Source organism: Eptatretus burgeri, chromosome 17 (assembly GCF_056783735.1).
Source record: "Eptatretus burgeri isolate ZD-2024b chromosome 17, Ebu_testis_v1, whole genome shotgun sequence".
NCBI lineage: Eukaryota > Metazoa > Chordata > Myxini > Myxiniformes > Myxinidae > Eptatretus > Eptatretus burgeri.
The window spans coordinates 7,186,408-7,210,209 of NC_140977.1; the positions used below are offsets into that span (position 1 = coordinate 7,186,408).

The following is a 23,802-nucleotide window of genomic DNA, read 5'->3' on the forward strand; positions in this document are numbered from 1 at the left end:
GAGTATGAAGTTCTTCTGATTTTGTGACCTATAAGACTTATTAAAGTGTTGTTCTTCTTCTTCATCGAGATTAAATGAATCTTCTTCACCTCCTGATGATTTATTTTTCCCCAGAAGTATGAGCAAGAAGTGGAGTCGTGGACATGGAAGGCTGCAGCTCTTAGGACCCAGATCTCTCTCGGTAGGTCCGTGAGAGACGGGGTCGAATCTCCGTCCTTGTGTGTCGGCCTCATCTCCACGTTACCATGGCACCGACGGAGCGCGCGGGTTACTGGGGTCCACCGACCGCGACCCTCGACTGGTGCGAGGACAACTACGTGGTCAGCTACTACATCGCGGAGTTCTGTGAGTTCACGGCTCGTCGTTTGTACGGGTATTAAAACAAGGGGAATCATTTGGTGTTTGGTGTTTGGGCGGCGACGATCCTTGTGCCAAGGTCCATGAAGGGGATTTTGTTTGAAGGTTTTATTGGACTCGAAACGGTTCACGGGCTCAATCTCACCTGGGGGGTGACGTGGCCTCGTGGTGTGTTGGTGTGTTGGTGTGTTGGTGTGTGGACACCTGTACCAACCAACAGCAGGTCCATCCAGGGCAGCAGATCACGTGGAGGTTCACTGCTAAATTGGTTGTCCCCAGATGATGAAACTTGTCTGATTTAGTGACCAGTTATCACGTGCAATTGATAACTTACCACATCGAACTGGCTCGAATTGTCGAACCTTGTCCGGACTTGTTCTCCTTCTCCTCCTCCTCCTCCTCCTCATTCTCCTCCTCCTTCTCTCTACCAGTTCACTGGTGCTCATTTCACCGACCTGGGAAGGATGACAGGCTGAGTCATCCCCGACTGGTGTTAATTCAGCCTCCAACGGGGCTCGAACTCAGGACCCGAAGATCCCAAGCCAGCCACCTTAACCACTAAGCCACCACCAGGCTTTGCCCAGACTATCAGGCTTGAGTGAAACCAGAGGACGTGACTAAAACGGTCTGCACGCCGCACCACCTGCCAGTTACACCTGTCGTTCTCGGTTGTAACGGGCCGGGTTTCATTGACGGTCCGATTGGTGACGCCGCAGTTCTCCTGAGGTTATCAGCTCGGTTACCACGAAGTTGGAATCCGAATCCCTGATGCTGTAGTTTAACGCGCGGCTTCTGGGATACCGATCGGTTGCTCAATCCACGAGGCCACAGTTGCTGTCATTTTTGCCTGTTGCTGTACCTGGACGAGATGAAACGTCGAAATACATCTTCGATGGCTTCCTGATGTCCTTCACCGTCTCCTGGTGGAATCTTCACTTCGAGGAACGACCCGCCGGCACATTGTTATTACGACTCCATAAACCAAGACGTGCCTTTCCCTCCGAGTGAAACGCATTTTGATACCTGGACGTGGAAATGTTTTTTTTTTTTTCTTTTCACTTTGTTTCTTTCGACTTTCAAACATCCTTGTGGGCATGGCGGTAATGTACGAGTCGTGTTGCATGGGATTCTGGATGTACTAATGGCATGAAATATTGATAGCCTGAAAAGCACAGGAAAGGGCCGGTCGTGAAGAAACTGCAGGTGTGCCCGTTTTCTTGGGGATCGATTTGATCACCTGGTTTTTCTCTCCTCGTGTCCGCAGGGAACACCGTGTCCAACCTTCTGATGATACTCGCCCCGTTGTACGGCTCTGTTTACAGTCTTCGTGCCATCCGGGAGATTCGCTACCTTGCCGCTTTCCTGGGGCTTGCGGGTATGTTTTGCACACCTCATGAAGCTCTTCTGCTCGGTCCGTCATCCTTCAACTGGCAGGAGATGTCTGGCTCCGTGCTTGGGGGAAACGGCAAACGTGCTTGTGGACTTCCTCATTTAATAACTAAACGTGATCCCATCACGTTGGGTTTGCTGATGTCGTGCAGTGGGAAGAGTGTGCACTCTCTTCTACATGTGATCTCTGCTTTTGCCTGATTTATTTTATCTTATTTATTTATTTTAACGAGTAATAATCTGTGCAGGCGCATCAAAATTGACAGCTTTCACCTTTGCATTGGAAATGCTTGAATATAATGAACGGTGCGTGTGCTGAAGTTTGTTCCATATGAGTATTGTGTGTTGCTATCATAATATCTTCTTGTCCGCCCCCCCCCCCCGGATATACACATCATCCTGAGTTTCTCATTGGCTCATGCAAGTCGCACACAGGCCATCCAAAAGGAGTTTGCCACTGGGAGAATCGATGAGCGTAACCAACTTGAGGTTCTGTCAAGAAAGGCGAAAGGCTTAGAAAGTCGAACATTTCGTCTGCAGAGTGGTCTCCTTCGGAGACCAATATGAGCCACGTGATGCGACCGGAGGGGTGAAGCGACAAACGCCTGCGTTGGGCCACGGGATCAAGATGGCAACCACACTCTCACAATCTGGAGTGAACTCGAGAGTTTTGTTTTTGGGAAACCTTTTACGGTTTACGACGTACGTGTAATTCTAAAGATCAGTTATTTCTTGATGCTGGGCTTTCACCTCAGTGGTAAAGGTCGCGAGTTCTTCATTAGCGGCGCTGCAAAAGTTGCCATTGCGGGTCTTGCACTATCCTTTATTTCCACACAACGGGGGTAGCTTGGTGCAAAAGTGTGTGGGGGTAGGGGGGGCAGGACGCACTGAGTGGACAGACAGGACCGGGGTAACGATTGTGAGCTGGCACTCGCTGCAGACCTGGTTTATTTTCTGCATCCCAAGTCATGTCAAATGAAGACGGACATCGTGAGCAGGATGAAAGGAAGGGTTATTAATAGCTTGAAGGAATGTAGCCATGTAGGAGTAGGAGGAACTTGTACATGAATCACTTGCAGGACAAAGCCGTGGGTAGACACACTTTTCCATGAATCATCGGTAGATTAGGAGTTGATGGACAAACGTACGGCATATGGGGCTTGAACCCGGGTTCACTGTATGATGAGCCAGGGGTTCAGATGGGAATGCTAACGGCCCACTTTCAGAGCACAAATGCCAATCGGCTGACCTCTTTCACAATGTATTTATTTTTTGGTACCTGGGAGGTATCTTGTCGTGTATCCATCTGATTGGTCCATGTGATGTATTCGCAGTGGTTGGGATTGGATCTTGGTGGTTTCACATGACTCTTCTGTACCAAATGCAGGTTGGTTGGTGTTACTTATTGACCTGTATGATCGTTTTACCAACTCTATTTGTGTCACATGGAGATGGCTAACTACAAAAGGTGTTTCTGTTTCTCTCCCTCTCCCACCCTCTCAATTCTTCCTGCCATGATGCGTTCGTTGTAACACGGCAGCTCCTGGATGAGCTACCCATGATCTACAGCTCCTGCATATTTGTGTACTGCCTGTGAGTACCTAGTCGGATAACGCTCCGACCTGCCTACATTTACAGGTTGTCTCGCATTTGTCTGCAAATCGCGTCGAGGTCCTGGAGGTATCGAGAAGCTCGGAAAGTTGTAGAGGTCTGATGTTGCAGGAATCGGGTGGTTTTTGCCACTGCTAATCAGTGGCAACAATCGGATCGACTCGACTCTCAGATTTTCTTTTTTAATGTTAAAAACCTCATATTTCACAATTATCATGCAAAATTTAAACTAATGTCGCCACGGGAAAGGGAACTGTGCCTGGTGTAGAGTTCGCCTCTCGAGATCAATGACGGGGAATCCACGGCAAGCGAACGCCAGCACAAAGAAAACGACCTTTGCACGATGTCAGCAAATTGCAGAAAAGGGCACATAAATTACGTAAGATGCTCTCTCAGGTGGGTATCAGTGAGTTCACCTGCCCGAGGTAGGCAGGTGTGCCTTTATCAGTGCATGGCATTCCGGGAGAACGGTTGCTCCACCCGCCCTCCGGTTTGTCCACACCTTCCTCTTGCGATGACTTGCCAAGTTTCCACCTCGTCTGTGCCTTGTCATTGCAGCTGCGAGACCTTTAAATCGAAGAGCACGAACAACTACTCTTTGGGAATCTTCCTGTTTCTCTACAGCGTGATGGTGACTGCGGTGAGTTGTAGACGCACCACAATTTATTTTTTCTTCCCCTTCTTCACATTGCTTGCACTCCTCTCGACCCAACTTTGTTTGTTTATGATTGCCTGATACTTTGACGAGCCATGGCGTCCTTTTCCTGTTGTCAATAGCCGTACACAGAAGGGTGTAGCTGTCGAGGATAATTAATTAATTTGCAGCACATAAACTGACATATTTGTCTGCATTTTTGGTGCAATTAAAGGGGAGGGTTCAAATAACAAAAAAACAAAAACAAAAACAAAACAACCTCCGATATGAGTGCGCAAGCCTCTAGACCGAAGCCATCCGAGTATCCCCACAAACGGGATGCTTTTGGAAATCTAACCAGCGGCACAATTGCGCCGCAACCTGGGAACTTGCTTAATTGGCTCAAAATAGTTTTGCTCAATTTATTTACCCCTTTTTTTTTAAAACCTGTTCAATCCTATATTTCCTGATGGCGTGTCAACCACTGAGTTTCTGAAGCCATCGTTGATAGATTTGTGCCGATCTCGTCTCGCGTTGTGATCTTGGGATAAAATCCTTCATGCTGTTGATTTGTCCACTCTTCATATGCCTGTCCAACATGTTTCTCTGTATGCAGCATGATCAACATGTTCTTAAGACGATTTGCCGACGAAGTGCTTACAAACCGGTGACCGAAGTTGCCACAAAAGTGCGACTGCCGTGAAACACCAGGGCCGGCGGAATCGCACCGAGGCCGCCGACTCTTCTCGTTCGGATGATCCGATGCACCTTGACCTTGATCGGCAGGCATTGACAAGTTACTCGTGTCTGCTCGTTCTCGGGAAATCCGGCAAATATATCTAATGTACTCGTACGGCCCTTGGTGTGCGCGACGTCCAACGACCCCTTTTCGGCGATGTTGTAAAGTCTGTCCGCAGGTTAAGAACCAATGCGAAAGTGCTTTGTTGTGAGTTTATATGTTTATTTAATTTTTATTGGGACGTTCCAATTGATGGTTGTCTAAATTGCCCTCTCACCTTTACTGTGATGTTTAGGTTTACCTGGCATGGAAGGAGCCGATCTTTCACCAGGTGAGTTCTGACGATGCGTGCAGGTCTTGGTGATGCATGCAGGCAGGGAGGCCTGCAAAGTGGTGTTTTTGTCCAATTTGGGTTGAACGTTGTGTTTGAAACTAAAGCCAAAAAGGAAGTTTTGCGTCTGGGAAGGGGGAAGGGGGGGGGTAAGACCCAAATGCGGTGTTCATCTCGAAAGGGCCACCGGGGGTTTGCAGGGAGTTTTGGGTGAAAGTGAAAGTTGTCGGTCAGATTGTCTGAGTGATGCTGCAAGTTTGATTACCTTGAAACCGCAGTGCATCGTTTAACCCGTCACGGATCTGCGAATGCACGTTGATGGGTCTTCCTGATCTGCAGGTGATGTACGCCCTGCTGGTCTCCATTCTCATTCTGCGCTCTGTCTACATCGCCCACTGGTAAATGCACCTTTGACTGCATCGCGGAGTCTGTTCGTATCGTTATGCTGATCGACGGGTCTGTAAATCTTAACCTTGCAAGCTTTTTGTCAGGATTTATCCTCAGGCCCAGCTACTGGTCTATATCGCTATGGGGATATTCCTTGTGGGGTTCCTCCTTTGGAACGTGGACAACCTTTTCTGCAGCACCTGGAGGTGCGTGCTTCCTTCTGCAGTTGGTGTTCTGTTCTCCCGTCCAGTCGTAATGCTTGACCGAAATGGCCGCAGTCGTGTTGTCCATAATGTCACGATCTGCGTTTGCTCAAGTGTTTTGATTGCTTGACTGATGTGGGCTTGAGTTTGGTGTAGACGTGGGATTGAGAGCTTGCGCTAACGGGAAGGGATGCCCATGACATGACGTGCTTTGCCTGTCCTGTTCCATGATATACCTCGGACGTTTCCAGGAAGGTACGAGGCAAAGTGCCTGTGCTTGGGGTGCTGACTCAGTTCCACGCTTGGTGGCACGTCTTCACGGGCCTCGGATCTTACCTGCACATTGTGTTCAGGTGAGACGTCGGCAGGGGTTTCTCAAGGGCAAGTTGGCAGGTGTGATTAGTCGTAGAGATGTTATTGTGATGTTGTCGTCATTCTCCTGGCTGAACTGCTGTGATTGTGCTTTCAGCTTGTACGTGCGTGTCCTGCACCTGAAATACAAGCCACGAATGAAGGTGAACCTGCCTTTGCACTCAGCATCTATCAGCCTTGTTATATTTGCTTAGAGTTGGCAGTTGGTGTTTTATTGCTCTGAATTTTCTTTCTGATAAACACTCAGAGGACGGGCGACACCGAGGTTGGTTGAGAACGATCCGTTTGCTTTATTACCTCCACCACCGAAGGTGAAGGAGCTTATCTCTTCACCCCTTTCTGTCTGTCTGTCTGTCTGTCTGTCTGTCTGTCTGTTTGTTTGTGTGGAGGATATCCAAAAAAGTTGTGCACGGATTCGGACGAAACTTGGTGGACGTGTTGGGTGTGTGACGAGGACGAATTGTTTCGATTTTGAAGATTTGAAGCTGGATCTGGATATGAGAATTATTTAATTTTTTTCTTTCAGTGATTCTTCACCATTGAGAGATGGGGCCAAAAACGATATGTAACCTGATAGCTCAAATATGTATTGGGCCAGATATGTTCTCGTGGATCAGGCTTTGCGTGGTGGAGTGTGCGCTCTACCGAGTGCCCTACTAGTTTCTTATTTTTCTACCCAAAACGGTCATGTACAAAGGTGCATCTCTCGATGATCGCAATTCGAAGTGAAGGTGCCTGACCTTTGCCCTCAGCCTCATGTGTATGGCAATTTGAGGGCCGGTTCAACTTGAGTAAATAGTGTGTAAGACCAAGGACGCTTATTTTGACACTCGAGCAATTGTCGATGTGTGGTGACTTGCAGTGCGAGCAATGTGGAGTATCTGATGTCAATAAGCACGTAGCGTACATCGCAGGGTTCTTCTTGTAAGTGAGTGCATACTGGGCTGGGATTTGATTCCTAATTTGGCCTGCTGGTTTAATCGTCCGCTGAGGCATGGCTGTGACACTGATGCAGTGCCCCCCCTATAGGTAGAACAGGAATTGGTAATTTGTTCAGGGTGTCGACGATAACTGGCTCACTCTTCGTGAAGGACACCATGGGATTTTTTTTTTACGTCCAGCTAATGCCGGAAGGTGGGATGTGAAGGTTAATGCCCATCTGAAGGACGGTACGTACACATCGACGCCTCGCTCTGCCTGCGAAACGCCAGGATGACAATTTATAGCTTTGTCGAGATTCAAACCCAGGCCACACAACTCGAAGGCGAGTGTGCGTACCTCTAGGCCAATACTACCGGGCCATCACACTTGGTAATTCGGCGTGAAAGTTTCGTTTTGAGAATGAAATGTGTTTCTTTTATTTTCCTTTCAGAAATGATGAACATTCGTCATTGGGAAGGGCAATTGGCTAATACTTTAGTTCCTGTCTACAGAGGGCTGCCTCTGTCCAGATTGGGCTGATATCCTCACCAAAGTGATAAAAAGATAAAATCTGTTTTCAGCCAAATTGCAGATGCTACGTCTCCGGCAAGCTTTTGGTCTCGCATTGTTCTGGTGTCCCTACCAATGATTATTGGAAAGTCTTTGTTGTCCATTTTGAATGCAAGAACAAATGCGAACCGATGTAACCACACAAAGCCCTTGGTGAACCTGTCACGCACGGCATGACATCATCAAAACTCTCATCATTTCGTGCAAAACATCCTCGGGAGATGATGTTTGTTGACGGGCATGGAATTCCTTTCCAAACCCAAGTTAACCCCTTTAAGTGAAATTGGTCCCAAATTAATCAAGATAGTACGAGCACTGTCAGGCGGGCAGTGGTTCAGAAACGAGGTCTGGCTAGGTCGTTTGAATGTGGGATCAATGGGATCGAGAGGGGTCGAGGTGGTGGAGATGATGCAGAGAAGGAGGTTGGAAGGGCTGTGTGTACAGGAGATCCAATGGAACGGAGACGGTGAGGTTGGTCGGAGGATACAAGGCGCTGCATGCAGGTGGCGATGGAAGGAGTATCGGAAGAGATCAACAAGCAAGTGGTCAGAGTGGGAAGATGGGAAGGACGGATAGTTGTTGCATGGTTGGTGGTAGAGGCAAATGGTGTGTTATGTCGGTATATGGGCCGCAAATAGGAAGGACTGGAGCAGAGAAGCAGTGATTCTGGAACACACTGCAGAGGATGATAGGAATGGTCGAGCTGGGGGTGATGCTTTGCATTGCAGGGGACGAATAGCGCATGTGCGAGTGGCGGAGCCGGGTGAAGAGGAATGTGTTGGTAAATTTGGTTGGGGAGGAGTGGACGTCGTATAACAAAATTAGATTTGGTGGTGGTAAGGAGTGCCAGTTGTGGAGTGTTAACGATTGTAAGGCAGTGGTGGGAGAGCATGTTACCACCCAGCATGGTCCTGCGGTGTTTGTGGTATGGGTGGAGAAAAGGAGGGAGGTTCAGAGCAGGGGTCGGAAGATTATTAGGTGAGGGAAGATCAGGCTTTTTACACTCCAGAGCAGTCGGGCTTTACACCAAAGAGGTCAACGATTGACCGTATCCTTGCTCTTCCAGTCCTCACCGAACGCAGATGAGAGTTTCGGCAGCGGCTGCTTGCAGCTTATGTTGATCTCTGTTATGAGTTTGATTCAGTGAATCGGGATGCCCTCTGGAGGGTTCTTTGTCTTCGTGGGGTGCCACTAAAACTGATCGATCTGATGTCTGAACTCTACTCTGGTACTGAGAGTGCTCTGAGATGTGGTGGTACCATCCCTGACTTATTTCCAGTTGTTACTGGAGTTTGTCAGGGGTGTGTACTGGCCCCCACACTTTTCAGCACTTGTATGGACTGGATGCTGGGGAGGATGTCAGAGAGATCAAGCTGTGGTGCATCATTTGGGAATGTCAAGATCTCTGACCTTGATTTCGCAGATGATGCAGTCATCTTTGCGTAGACTCCAGACATCCTTTTGGGAGCCATCGAGGTGCTGAATGAGGAGTCTGAGCTGCTGGGATTATGGATTTCCTGGGTCAACACTAGGATCCAGGCTTTCAATGACATCTTGGATGCTGCTGTCCTGTCTGTGCCTGTTTGTGGTGAGGATGTTGAGGTCGTGGAGAGATTCGCTTACCTTGGCAGTGATATTCATGTCTCTGCTGACTGTGAGCCAGAGGTCAATAGACGTCTGGGTCGGGCCTGGGGACTCATGGATTGACTGGATCATGGGGTGTGGCGCTGCCGGTACCTGTGCAGGAGCTTGAAAGTCTGAGTCTTCAGGTCCTTGGTGCTTCCAGTCTTGCTCTATGGATGTGAGACTTGGACTCTGACCAGTGATCTGAGATGTAGACTTAATTCCTTTGGTACCAGGTCTCTTCGGAGAATCCTTGGCTATCGCTGGTCGGACATTGTGTCCAACGAGCGGTTGCTGAGAGAGACTCAAATGAGACTTGTTACCTGCATAGTCCGTGAGCGTCAGTTGCGGCTGTATGGACATGTGGCTCGTTTTCCTGACGCTGATCCTGCTCACCAGATTCTCTCAGCGAGGGAGTCTCATGAGTGGAGGAGGCCATTGGGCCGACCACGTGCCTCGTGGTTGCAGCAGGTTGATCATCATCTCAAGGAGATGGGGATGAGCCAGGCATTTGCCTGGGGGATGATCATATGGAGGCCCCTGGAGTACCGGCGGAAAGTGGACGCAGCGACACGCTGCTCTGGCACATGCTCCCATACCTGACCTGACCTGACCTGAAGTGTCGGGACAACGTCGTCAGAGAATACAAGGTGAGGTTGAGAGCCATGTACGAGCAACTTGTCGAAGAAGCGGAAGGTTTAGAGGAGCGGAAGAAGTACGGAGAGGCGCTTAGGGGAATTGCAGAAGTTTTGTGTGGAAAAACATCAGGAAAGGGTGCATTGTCTTGGGATAGAAACCAGGTATTGTAGACAGGAAGACGTGAAGGCAGTTGGTGAAAAGGAGGTTTGATGAAAGGGAGGAAAGCAGTTGGTGAAGAGGATAGAGAAGATCAAGGATAGAGGGAGGCATGACGTGGAGTTGTGGAGTTGATGCACCTTTTGGGAAAAAGAAGAAAGCAGCAAGGAGAGCTGTGGATGATTGTTATGGAGGAGGTGTACAACAAGTTGGAAGAGGATGGTGGGAAGATGATATATAAACTGCCTCGTGACAGGGATGAGGATAGTAAGGGAAGGGGGGTGGGGGCAGTGATTAAGGATGGGGTAGAAGTTCGAGACAGAGAGGGGGCAGTATTAAAGGTGTAGAAAGGATTTTCATGTTGAACCGGGGAGGAGGCGGTGGCGAGCTGGAGCTGCCATGTTATGTAGAGGGGAAAGTGGAGCTGGTGGAGTCACGGAGGAGGAGGAGGAGGAGGAGGAGGAGGAGGAGGAGGAGGAGGAGGAGGTGTGGACGACGTTGAAGTGGATGAAGAAGGGAAAAGCACCAGTCATTAATGTGTGGATAGTGATGTACAGAGATGGTAGTTGGAGTCAGTTTGATGAAAAGGCTGTTGAATATATGTATGAGAGAGAGAGGGTTCAGTTCTGGAGGATTGGAGGACAGTGTTAATGGTGCCGATTATAGAAGGGAAAGGGTGATGTTCAAGATCTGGGGAAGTACAGGGGCATTGCTGTCCTAAGTCAAGTAATCTTCTTCTTGCGTATGGCAGCTTGGCTGCCGGGTAGCTAACATTTTGTTGGGGCGTGACTATGCCGCTGATGCTGTGCCCCTATACCAGTACACTGGTACTCATTTTGCCAACCTCAAAAGGATGACAGGCTGAATCAACCCCACCTGGTGCTAATTCAGTGGCCAACGGGGCTCAAACTCAGGACCCTAAGATCCCAAGCCAGCCATCCTAACCACCTTGCCAACACCAGGCTGAGTCGTGCAATGAAGGTGCTGGAGAGGATTCTGGATGGGAGGAAAAGCGTGGAGATGGAGATGAGAGAAGAGCAGCAGGGGGTTTATAAAGGGTAGTGGAATGATGGATGGGATGTTATTGCTGAGTCAGCTGGTGGAGAAGAGGTTGGAGGTGCAAGGTGAAATGGCATTGGGATTTGTGGACCTGGAGAAGGCCTATGACATTGTCCCGCGAGAGATTGTGATGGCGACACTGATATGGATGGGAGTGCCAGAAGCAGAAGTGAGGTTAGTGGAAGGGATGTACAAGGGAAAGAAGGGAAGAGTTTTGGTTGGTCCTGGAATGTTTGAGGAGTTCAGTGTGAACATCAGTTTGAGGCAGGGAAGCGCTCTCAGCCCACTCATGTTCATCATGGTGATGGAGCTGGTAAACAGGAAAGTGAACTTCAGGGGTAGTATGGGGAGGTTGGTGTATGCAGACGATCTGGCTATTGTGGTGGAGAGTTGGTGGAAGATGCAGGAAGTACTGGGGAAGTGGAAGGAGGCATTTGGGAAGCATAGGATGAAGATGAGTTTGGAGAAGACAGATGATGTGGGTCAGGCAGCAGAGAAAATAAATGAATACCAGGTTGGAGGGGAAGGAGATAAGACAGTGAAATAGGTTTGAGTATTGAGGGGGTGCTGTGGGGGGGGGGGGACAATGACCGGGGATGATAAGTCGAAGGCAGAGGTGCGGATGATGTTTCCTGTAGGTGCAAATGTGTGGAGGAGGGTGGAAGGATTAATGGCAAAGATTTCAAGGAAATTGGAAGGGAAGGTTTTGATGTCATGTGTAGTGCCAGCCTACCTTTACAGTCTGGAAACTGTGGCACTGACAGAGAGACAACAGCAGGCTACAGGTTTGCGAGAACTGGGTCTGGAGGATTGCAGGAGTGGATTGAAGGATGGATGAACTGAGGGAGTGCAGATAAATAAGGTTTTGTGCCCTGACAAATCTGCAGGTGGGATTTCGCTGCTGTGGTTGTAGAGTTTGGAACCCCATTATTTAGTTGTCAGTTTATCTTTTGGGAAAGACTTGTTGTTGTTGTTGTTGTTGTTGTTGTTGTTGTCTGTTGCTCATATTCAAAATTCGATGAAGATTTTGCACCACCAAGATGGCCTTCTTCGAGTCAGAGGCGTAATACGTAATGACGGTGCAGACAGCTTTATATTGCCACCCGAGAGATGCCTTGCTGATGTGGTCCTCGCTCGCGCCGCACCAGGGCGGCAGTGTTTGGTTAAATGTGTCTCACATTTGTGGATTGAACGAAGACGTAGATGTCTTGATGGTGAGCTCACTGCCGTCGGAGCTATTCCACCTGGCACCTTTAGGGTGAACCCTTTTATGCAACGATGTCATGTCATTTTTGCTAAACTTTTATATTTCCACCTTGTTGCCTCACGTCTTGAATTGAAGAGCTACCTTCTCATGAAATGTCTGTTTCACACAGTTTGTGGCCGGCGTGTTGCCGGTGGTCGTCGTCGAAGCAAAAGGATCCTGAAGACGGCAGCGATGGACACATGTGCCGAATAAGCTTGGAAATTAATCGTTGATGTTTATTTAGGGAATCGGTCGATTGTCAGTTCGCACCCAGTCGGTCCATTCGGCACGGTGTTCGCGGAGCTTCTTTTGATTTGAATAGTCGATGGAGATGCTGCTAGGGAGCGCTCGTGTGTAGAGCGAAGGCGTGCTCGTTCTGCCATCTTGTTAACTAGTGTGCCACTGCACTAACCATGTACCTTTTGTTGTCTCCTGCATGATAATGATGATTGTTGCTAAAAATCATACCTTATTTTTCAAATGATTTACTAGCTTAGTTTTTTATTCCAAAATGAAGAAAGCGCTGCAGTCTGCTGGATAGAAACACGCCCCTCAATGCGTGCAGAGCAAAAATGAACAAATCGCAACCGTGGAACCGCCATCAGGGTCTCGAGTACCATTGCAGCCACTGTATGTTGCACCGTCCTTGTGGCATGGGAAAACCAGTTGGGCTACTTCAATGGCTCATTTTCACCGTCATGAGGTTTGTTCAGAAATTAAAGTCAAGGTTCACTCCAGGACGCCGCAGTGAGTGGCGACACTTGACTCCGACCTGTATTCATTTCCTCCCACTGGAGACTCGCTCTTGGAATGCCATAAGATGTTCCAAAGGTGGAAAATCATGCTGGCCTTGGTGAGAGTTCCATTGTAAGGTTTGAGACCATCCTCGTTGTCATCCTGAGTGTTCGCGTGGTGTTTTTTTTTTTTTCTTTCACCTTTTGTAGACCCTTGAGTAGGGATGAGCAAGTTATCAAAAAGTCCAAGTAAGAGCATAAGTATTGTTGAAGTTATTTTGGAATAATGTTCTGGATGTATGAGTGAATTGCATCACAGAGACTAGAGCAGGAGGAAACGGGTAAATTACCCCCTCCCTTGGAGGCTGTTCTTGAGCCGGCTGGGTTTTTAACTCTCGATCTGGTCGTGCCATCATGATTCTCTTTGGACTATCTCAGGCTCCAGAAGCTCATACCTCCAGTGTTGAAACGTCCTAAGTGCCATATTTTCCCAACGGCTAAAAATCTCACCCATCAGGACAGTGGAGTGTTCCTGAGCGACACTTTCCCATTTCACTCTGGTGGACGGAGCGATTATTTGGTGCAATAATGTGGTCATGTTCCCCAGCTCTCTGTCATTGCAGCCCCAGCCCCAGAAACACCGAGGAAGACGTAATTGTGGACGTGGCAAAGTCGTCATGTTGACGTCGGTTTAGGTTCGAAGAGTTGTGAGGAGCTTTGGGCAGGAGAAAATACGTGGCCGGAACTGGCGTCAAATTGAAGGAATGAAAAGGTGTTCGGTCACATGTGAGCGCAGCTGGTACCCAAGGTCGTACGTCGTTAGGTGATGCAATGCCGGAATATAATACAATCGCTTAACCTTGCGCCCGAGCTGTTCCAGCAACTATGACTTGCAAGAGGTGTCGCCTGCAGCCCGTAATGCCTGAGGTTGGCTTAGTGGTTAGGGTGGGTGGCTTGGGATCTTCGATTCCTGAGTTCGAGCCCCGTTGGCCGCTGAGTAAACACCAGCCAAGCTGCCATGCGCAAGCCGAAGAAGACCTGCAACCCGTGACGAAGCATAAATGGTCAGCCGTGCTCACAGCTTGGAACGCCTCAAGAATGGTTACTAACAGTTCACAATGGAATGCTTTGCGGTGCCAATGCGGCTTTATACTCCACGCGCTTTTTCATGTTTATACCTTCAGCAGGATTCTAAGCCGAAACCTCTGCGGGGAAAGTCCATCATCGTTTGCACTCGGTTGACGTACCCAAGGAACCCGTAGACATATACGTAGTCGCACATCCGTACTTGTTATTTACCGTAGTTACGTAGCATCGGAAAGGAACGTTTAACCTCCCCTTCGAACCAGTGCTTGCACATCATCGATCCAGACGGAAGGCGGATTTTTTTTTTCATCCAATGAAGACATTTGGAATGTATTCCTGCATATTTGATTTTGTTTAAACCACTACGTTGCCGTGTTTGGTCGAAGTCAGAGACACGACGGTGGGGCGTGCGGTGTGCACCATCGTTTGAGTGTACGGCAGAAGACTTATTGAAGAAACATGCCATTCCAGGGTGCTCTTCACTCCATTACCCAATTGCACTTTGATTTGAACCACTTGTTAGTTTTTGAGTCTGTTTCGGGACGATGTTGAAGTGGAATTATTAATTTTATTCGGCGAGGGGAAAGCCAGCATTTTTCTTTTTTCCAGAATGTTCCTGCAATCCAGGTTTTTTTTTTGGTTTTTTTTATCTCGGCCGTTAATGTTTGTGCTCTAAAGGCCATCAGATGACATTGTAAGCTGGAAGTTTTTAAATAACTTTTTTTTTTTTTTTCAATCTGTAGGTGTTTCGGTGAACTTGTGTCGTGTTCCTGGAATGTAATACGTACTGTCTTTGGCTTTTCTTAACAACTGGCACCATGTGTCCTCTCGAGCTAACTCAGTGGGATGAGGTTAAGTTAAAATAAATAAAGTATTTACCTTGATCGCTCTGAATCATCTGGTTTCGGTCCTACTTGAAAGTTTGACTCTTCGTCAGACTATAACTACAACTACTGCCTGGCAGGATAGCTCAGAAGAATGCATTCTAACTTGGGTTTGAATCATGACCCAGCAACAGTGTATATATAAATTGTACACCCCCTTTCAAAATTTTTACCTTTTGTTGCCATATAATCTGAAATGAAATTGCATGAAATCAGACATTTTCCACCTTCATTTACACATCATAACCCACAACTTCCAAATGAAAATGAACTTTGACAAATTTCAGAAAATTATTTAAAAATACAAAACTAGAATATCTTGGTTGGATAAGTGTCCACCCTCCTTATAGCAATTGTAAATTAGCTCAGGTGTAACCGATCACCTTCAAAAGCACACACCAAGTTAATTGGTCTCCACCTGTGTTAAATTGCAATGATTCTGATGATTTCAGAATTAAATTAGCTGTTCCTGCAGGTTTCCTAGGCTGGCTCGTGCATTTCACAGCAAACACTCATACAACCATGAGCACCAAGGTGCTTTCAAAAGACCTCCTGGATAAAGTTCAGGCGATGGGTATAAAAATATTTCAAAGGCCTTGAATATCCCTTGGAGCACAGACAAGACAATCATTAAGAAGTGGAAGACATGTACTACCAAGACGACCAAGATCCTGCCTCGATCAGGCTGTCCCTCCAAACTGGATGACCAAGCAAGGAAGAGACTGATCAGAGAGGACACCAAGAGACCAATGGCAACTTTGAAAGAGCTCCATGCCTTTATGGCAAAGACTTGTCACTGTGTGCGTGTGACAACAATATCCCAAGACCTCCACAAGTCTGGCCTGTGTGGTAGGGTGACAAGAAGAAAGCCATTACTGAAAAAAGCCTACCTTGAGGTATGCAAAAACCACTCCGGAGATTCTGAAGTCGCGTGGAAAAAAGTTTTGTGGTCTGATGAAACCAAGATGGAACTTTTTGACCTAAATGCAAAACGTTATGTTTGGCGCAAACCCAACACAGCGCATCACCCAAAGAACACCATCACTACTGTGGAGCATGGTGGCGGCAGTATCATGTTATTGGGATGTTTCTCATCAGCAGGGACTGGGGCACTTGTCAGGATAGAAGGGACAATGGATGGAGCAAAATACAGAAAAATCCCAGAGGAAAACCTGCTGCCCGCTGCAAGAAATCTGAAATTGGGACGGAAGTTCACCTTTCAGCATGACAACGACCCGAAACACACAGCCAAAGCTACACTGGAGTGGATAAGGAACAAAAAGATAAATATCCCCGAGTGGCTCAGTCAGAGCCCCGACCGAAATCCAATAGAAAATCTGTGGCATGACTTGAAGATTGCTGTCCATCAACGTTCCACATGCAACTTGACTGAGCTTGAACAGGTTTGTTCAGGAGAATGGGTAAATATTGCCCAATCAAGGTGTGTAAGGTTGGTAGAGACCTATCCTAACACACTCACAGCTGTAATCAGTCAAAGGTGTGTCTACCAAGTATTAACTCAAGGGGGAGGACACTTATCCAACCAAGATATTCTAGTTTTGTATTTTTAATAAATTTTCTGAAATTTATAGAATTTGTTTTTTCACTTGGAAGTTGTGGGTTACGACGTGGAAATGAAGGTGGAAAAAAAAAATCAGATTTAATGTAATTTAATTCCAGGTGATAAGGCAACAAAAGGTGAACATTTTGAAAGGGGGTGTACACTTTCTATAGGAACTGCATTAACCATAATTCCCGTGTTTCACAGGCAGTGTAATTCATCAATATGTGTGCTGTCGCTCAGATGGCCGTTAAACTGGCGTCCCATCTGCTGCCATTAGTTGCTGGATGTTAAAGATCCCACGGTGTCCTTAACAAAGAGTAGGCGAGCTATCACCGGCACCTGAACAAGTTCCAAATTCCTGCTCTCACCGGCAGCGGCATTGCACCAGTGGCATGGCTAATCATACAGGAGCATCCCACTGGCAGTGCAGCGAACCTTCATGGACCACTACGGCAATGATGTCATCAGGGGCCGTGCCCCCAGCAATGATGCAAACCCGTACACTACATATTGCACATAAAATGATGACCTGACGTGTCGTCACACAAGCTATTAACCAAAAATGTGGCTCCCTTTTTGTTCTCCATCTCTCGGAACGTTTATCACCATGTAAGACTAATTCCTTCCTGTTCGTGCAGTCGGTCACTTATTGCCCTTCCAAGTTGGAGATCCAGAAGAGGATGCAACTGGCAAATCGACTGTTACTCCCATAAATGACACCTATCCTTTGCTTCGGGAATCTAATTTGACTCGTATAGGGGCTTGTCCACAGGTGTGACGAGGACAGCGGTCCATCAGTGTTCTTTGGCATTATTTCCAAGGACGTTTGGATACAAAGGAGAAATTAACGCAAAGTACATACGGGAGTTGAACCTGTGATCCCCTTCACCCGTCACCTGTTGCCTGCTTGAATGGGAATGCCAAACAGGTCGAGTCGAACACATTGATGCTGGGACTTCTCGAATTGCTCCAAGCGGCGGATAACCGAAGTGCACGTGACCAGTGGTGCCAGGTGCACATGGTTCGTCGACCAGCAGCAGCCTCTTGGTACGACCTGATGTGCTAACTTTAAACGTAAATGAAACAGGTCAGAAGTAATCCGACATAATCGCGTAATTTGTTTATCATTTCGAGCGAGCTCTGAAATGATGTCACACACGACTTGACGTCACTGCTCCTGATAACTTGAACGCCAGCATGCTGCTCGGCCCAAAAGTGGTGGAACTGCTTGAAGTTGAGATTACATGTCGTCGTTTGTTAATTCATTGTCGGATTTGAACTTGGTATTATATGGACGTGACACGAGACATGGGATATCGCTGACGACTTTCGGGACAAAGGACCAACTGACCTGTCGAATGCACCGAGTTGGTTTGAATCGTGTCACCTGCACTTCCATAATGATCACAGTCGGTGAAGCATGTTGAGAATGAATTTGAATGACATTCCTCATCACGTCTCGTTAACCTGGACCAGTGTGACATCGCATTAAATGGCGTGGGGTTTACGTCAAGGCACGGTTTCGGTTTAGGAAACAAAGCTTTCAGGCAGTCAGTCTTTCATTGCGATTAAAACCGACTTCCAGGTTTCCGATACAGTTATCTCTGGAACCGTTCCCATGAAATTGTATTGAATAACGACATAGAACGCAGAACGATGAGGGTGGCGTGCATTTCACGCGTGCGCGGTTTGCGTGCCACGCGCTCCTTCCTCACGTTCACACCACGTGCGATGCTTCCCTGCACCGCGCGCTATCATTACCCTCACGTCACGTCGAATAATCATGGTGGGGGGCTCACCTCCCGGCCTGTCAGACGGCAGGGGACGTTTCCCAATCTAGCCGACCCCGCAATTACCTAGAGGCAGTTAGGGCTCGACACGTGTTCGCCCGTGAGGCTTCCGTGTGTGCTCCGTCCGTGGTGGGGGTGTCTGCTTCAGAGGAATTGTGCGTTCAACAAGAACCTTTGCTATATTAATTATGCTGTACGCACACTGCATATTGCCAAAAGTGTTGGGACAGAACAGGCGAAGTTGAAACGAACCTTTCCAACCTCCATGATGTGCTTTCTTATGAGGGGTGTTCTTGTGACGTATAACCTGGAGTCACCAGGGCACAATGAACCACTGAACCTGGAGTCACCAGGGCGCAATGAACCACTGAACCTGGAGTCACCAGGGCACAATGAACCACTGAACCTGGAGTCACCAGGGCGCAATGAACCACTGAAGCTGGAGTCACCAGGGCGCAATGAACCACTGAAGCTGGAGTCACCAGGGCGCAATGAACCACTGAAGCTGGAGTCACCAGGGCACAATGAACCACTGAACCTGGAGTCACCAGGGCGCAATGAACCACTGAACCTGGAGTCACCAGGGCGCAATGAACCACTGAAGCTGGAGTCACCAGGGCGCAATGAACCACTGAAGCTGGAGTCACCAGGGCGCAATGAACCACTGAAGCTGGAGTCACCAGGGCACAATGAACCACTGAACCTGGATCACCAGGGCGCAATGAACCACTGAAGCTGGAGTCACCAGGGCGCAATGAACCACTGAACCTGGAGTCACCAGGGCACAATGAACCACTGAACCTGGAGTCACCAGGGCGCAATGAACCACTGAAGCTGGAGTCACCAGGGCACAATGAACCACTGAAGCTGGAGTCACCAGGGCACAATGAACCACTGAACCTGGATCACCAGGGCGCAATGAACCACTGAAGCTGGAGTCACCAGGGCGCAATGAACCACTGAAGCTGGAGTCACCACGACGCAATAAACCACTGAACCTGGAGTCACCAGGGCACAATGAACCACTGAACTTGGAGTCACCAGGGCGCAATGAACCATTGTCCTGGAATCTCCTGGACAGGATGCTATTGACAGAGATGATGGCAAGCCTGATCACGACATCTGTGATGCACAATTTAAACAGTTAAGATAATCAACAAGTTACTTGTATACTGAAACAATGTCTAAAAAATGTTTTAGGAATCACAACTTTCCCAAATGGGCCTAAACGATATGTCGCATGGTATTTTCAAAAAGTTATGGACGGATTATGACTAAACTAGGTGGATGAGTTGGGTATTTGACAAGAACAAGCCGATTAAATTTTTGATTCAGGTCCGGATCCAGATCTGGCCTATCATTGGGATACAACATTTAAAACTGTTCAGCCTGGTGGAGGTATGCGCTCGACCGAGTGCTGTTCGAGTTACTTCCACCACCTAAGGTGGATGGAGATTGTTTTTAATGTCTATATTTGTTACTTGCGAAAATGGAATTTTTTTCAAGTATATTGGTTGGTCGTGTGTGTTATTCTGTCTGTTTTTCTGTACGTTAATTGCCTGCAGGTCACAATTTTAAACCGTTCTTCACAAAACTTCACCACATGGTAGAGTTGGTCATAAGCAAGAAGCCTATTGATTTTGAGGTCAACAACAACTTGGGTACATTTTTCTAAAATCCTCAATTTTCATCCGATTGACTTGAAATTTGAAGAAGATTTGCGCATCTCTCTTCTCTCTTTTTTAGATCATACTCTGTGCAGAGCGTTGGTGCTGCCTAAGCAGTCTCTGGCTATTGGTTACAATCCTGGACGACTCGCCACTCCGACACAGGATACCAGCAGGCTGGCACTCATTTTTCCGATCTCGGAAGGATGACGGGCAGAGTCAACCCCACCTGGTTTTAATTCAACAGCCGAGTGGGATTTGAATTCAGGATCCAAGGATCCCAAGTCCACCACCTTAACCATTAAGATTAAGCCAACACCAGGCATACTAAAATCAACCACCCATTATTTTTGAAGGCAGCTTAGGCTAAAACGTCAACATAGGCCGGATTTGTAAAATTGTCAATTTTCATCCGTTTGACTTTAAATTTCAAGAGGATTTACAAATTTGGTCATTTACTCCATTTACACCTCACCATCCGAAAACATGGACCAACTTCTAGCCTCTCATCCGAAATCTCTCTTCGTCCTATGTGGTGACTTCAATTGTCATCGTGCCAGTTGGCTGTGTGTGGGTACCTCCCTCACCTGTCATGGCACTTCAGAAAAAGACTTCTGTCACTCTTTGGGACTGACTCAATCGTTCAATTTCCTAACCCGGATCTCAACCAATGGTACGTTATCTCTTCTGGATCTGATTTTGACAAATTTCCCTGAAAATATCTGTTGTTCTTCCTCTACTCCAATTGGTTCTTCTGACCACGTGCTCGTCAAAGTAAACATCCATCTGGCTGTTATTAGAGAACCACCTCACCGCCGTTGAGTCTGGCATTTCACTGAGGCTGACTATGTCTCACCCCCCTCCCCCCCCATATTTCCGCAGGACGCTCAAGGTCCGCCAACACCTCCCTTCTGGTAAAACTACCAAAATCACGAATCACTGCTCACCTTCACTCTTTCATTCCTCTTTTTTCCCCGCCTTCGGAATAAACTCCCTCGCTCTCTTCAATCCCACTCTTCCCTCCAGGCCTTCAAAACAGCTGTTCACCACCACCTCTTATCATCCCCCATCCAAAACCTCGATCTTTTTTACCCCCGTTAATCCACCCCAACCCCACCTCCTTCAAATTCCCTGCTTTCCTTCCTGAAAGTCCCTGTAATGTCCATCTTGTATACCCCCCTGTTCCCCACCCCATCCCTCTCCCTTCTACAGATCTCCTCATGTCTCTGTTCCCCACTGTTTTGTCCTTTCCTCGCCCGCCCCTCTTGTCTCATGCCCCCCTTGCTGTGCATTGTGTGTTCGCTCCCATTCGAGCTTCGACAATGTATACAAAAAAAACAAAATAAAATTGAATTCAACTACCAATTATTTTTGAGGTCAACATTGGCCCAAAGGTCGACATCGGCCGAATTTCTAAAATCGTCAATTTTCATCCGATTTACTTGAAATTTGAAAAGGATTTTCATATTTGTTCAATTAATTCAACCACCAACAATATCTGTAAGGAGAAATTTGTTTTCGGGATTTCGCAAGTCCCGTGCTCTGCACGACGTCTTTCTTGTTTAGATTTCGTAAGTATATTGATGACTTCCGTCCTCTGTGTGTGTGTGTTTGTGTGTTTGTTTGTTGGCACGATAACTCGAGAACGGAAGAAGCTACCAATGTCAAATTACACCACGTGATTCAGGAGGGTGATGGCTAGCGCTGATTAGATTTTGGTCAAAATCGGTCAAAGGTCAAGGTCACAGTGAGGTCAAACATTCGATTATTGATGGTTTGGTACAGAATCATCGTAGAGACTTCTGGTTTGCGTCGCTACCTTCTCTAGAGACAGCTTTTATTAGACAAGGTCAGAGGTCAAGTTGACGATTTCGTAAGTACCAGTCTATGACTGCTTGTTTGTGTGTTCGTTTGTCTGTCTATCTGTGAACAGAATATCTGAAAAAGTTGTAGACTGATTCGGACGAAATTTGCTGGATAGGTTGGGTGTGTGACAAGGACGAAATGATTCGATTTTAATGAAGAATCCGAATCCGGATACGATAAAAAATTTTTTTAAAGTGATTCTTCACCACTGAGCGATTGGTCCAAAACGATATACTGTATAGCATGATAATCTCAAAAAGTTGTGGACGAGTTATGACAAAACTCGGTGCATGAGTTAGTTAAGTGACAAGGACAAGCCGATTAGATTTTGGTTGGGGTCCGGATCCAGATACGGTCTATCAGTGGGATACAAAAGGTAAAGTGTTCATCCTGGTGGAGGTATGTTCTCTATGGAGTGCCATTCTAGTTTCTGACCGTTACAACCTACAAGGTTGGTTCTTCTTGGGTTTTTGCGTTTGTTGGGTTTTTTAAAGCTGCAATAATTGATGTCTGCTGTCTTCATTTTTTGATTTTTTTTTTTCCCTGGATGCACCATACACACTTATAGAGCAAGATTTTAAAAAATTGAAATGTCTTTTTGAAATACAACGATGTGATGACGTTGACACAGTCGATTTTCATTGGTTAATCCGCAGTGCTTCGTCGCTTGCAGTTTTGTTGGACGATAACGGATCGGTGGCATCCCATCCGATCCACTTTCTACAGAGCCAAACTTCGTGATCAGGATCCATGAAACCAAGCTCCATTGCATTTTATTTTTTTAATCATGTTACTACGATGTACTGCTCATCTTAAGCTGTTTTTGTGGTTAGAACAAGTTTTAAAAGAAAAAAAATCAGTTCATTCAAAAAGGATGCAACGTACATTTATCATATTTAAATATCAGACTTTAAAATGTCACTAATTCAATTACCATTAACACAAAATCTTTTGATGGGGTTAAGATATTTTGTATTATTGTTCTAGCGATCTTCCATGAGCCTTGACTATGTATACAAAAAATAAATTTAAAAAACTTAAGGCCTGTAATGTAAGGTCAATTCAGACTCCCTTACGGCTTCATCCTCATTCTACTTCGACATCTGATTTCATTTTTTCATAGTTTCTGAGATGGTTTAAGACTTGGTTTCAAAAAATTGGATGAATATTGGCGTTTTTAGACAAAAATGCATTTTTAATAGCCGTTTTGAATATTTATGGTCTGGCGTGATAGAGGCGGTCACGGTAGAGAAGGATGAGAAGAGAGTGAGAGGGAGAGAGAGCACGTGATCACGTGAGGTCACGTGAGGTCACGTCATGCCCATGGTGCTGCGTTTAGCTTCAAACACACAAAACGGTGTAATTTCTTTTTTAAAATGTTCATTTTCCCCATATTTCTTTTCATTTCATGTAGAACACCTCAGGAACCTTTAAAAATACAAACATAGTCGAATAGGGGGGCAAATATTGAAAGACTAGCAGTATGATGAATGTATACTATAAAGGACCCTTTTTATTTTGGATACATAGTCGAGGCTCGTGGAAAAGCCAGTACACTGAATAGATCAGGATGTAACGGCATGCAAAAGGAACAGTAGAGACGCACGTGAAGGTAGAAAAGATTATGGTTTGGGATTGGGGAGGATCTGAGATGCTGGTCTTGAAGACCTGGAGGGAAGAATGAGATTGATGAGAATGTGAAAGTTGATTCCACAGGTTGGAGAAAAAGAGGAACGAATGAGTGGAGGTGAGCAGCGATCTTGGATTTAGGTAGTTTCAACAGAAGGAAGTTGATGGTAGATCATGTGTGCCCTGCAAGACCATAAAGGAGGCGGTAGAAGACAGAGACCAGCGGACCTGTCTGCGATGCCCGTAGATTCAGCTTTGAAAGTTCTTCCCTGGTCAGGTCAGGGTCATGGTGTTTACTTTTAAATTAAATCAGATTGCTCAAAAGTCTTTATGGTGATGATGGAG

At 46.8% G+C, this 23,802-nt stretch overlaps 2 protein-coding genes across 3 annotated transcripts in view; both read left to right on the plus strand.

Moving 5' to 3' along the window:
- Positions 1 to 44: 44 nt before the first annotated feature.
- On the plus strand, positions 45 to 14,951 carry ACER3 (alkaline ceramidase 3). 2 transcript variants are annotated; one of them, XR_015053111.1, is made up of 11 exons: positions 45 to 345; positions 1,622 to 1,732; positions 3,081 to 3,133; positions 3,287 to 3,339; positions 3,916 to 3,997; positions 5,026 to 5,061; positions 5,401 to 5,459; positions 5,542 to 5,654; positions 5,903 to 6,004; positions 6,121 to 6,166; positions 12,368 to 14,951. XR_015053111.1 is itself a non-coding variant. In XM_085863412.1 (11 exons), exons 1-11 carry the CDS (start codon positions 246 to 248, stop codon positions 12,416 to 12,418), a joined length of 795 nt encoding a protein of 264 aa, XP_085719538.1. In that variant the 5' UTR covers positions 54 to 245; the 3' UTR covers positions 12,419 to 14,951. The 2 variants fall into 2 exon arrangements, 1 of the variants encoding a protein (XP_085719538.1); XM_085863412.1 differs by having other exon boundaries at positions 54 to 345; positions 5,553 to 5,654.
- A 6,399-nt stretch (positions 14,952 to 21,350) lies between these two features.
- Positions 21,351 to 23,802, plus strand: part of GUCY2F (guanylate cyclase 2F, retinal) — a 59,646-nt gene continuing 57,194 nt past the window's right edge. Inside the window, exon 1 of the mRNA XM_085863406.1 lies at positions 21,351 to 23,734. The gene's annotated coding sequence lies outside the window, so the exon portion shown is untranslated. The remainder of the gene's footprint in view (positions 23,735 to 23,802) is intronic.

Coding starts and splice junctions, on each gene's coding strand:
- ACER3 (XM_085863412.1), top strand. CDS start 246: ATGGCACCGACGGAGCGCGCGGGTTACTGGGGTCCACCGACCGCGACC. Junction 3,998..5,025: donor ACAGCGTGATGGTGACTGCG/GTGAGTTGTAGA, acceptor TGTGATGTTTAG/GTTTACCTGGCATGGAAGGA. Junction 5,460..5,552: donor TCTGTCTACATCGCCCACTG/GTAAATGCACCT, acceptor GCTTTTTGTCAG/GATTTATCCTCAGGCCCAGC.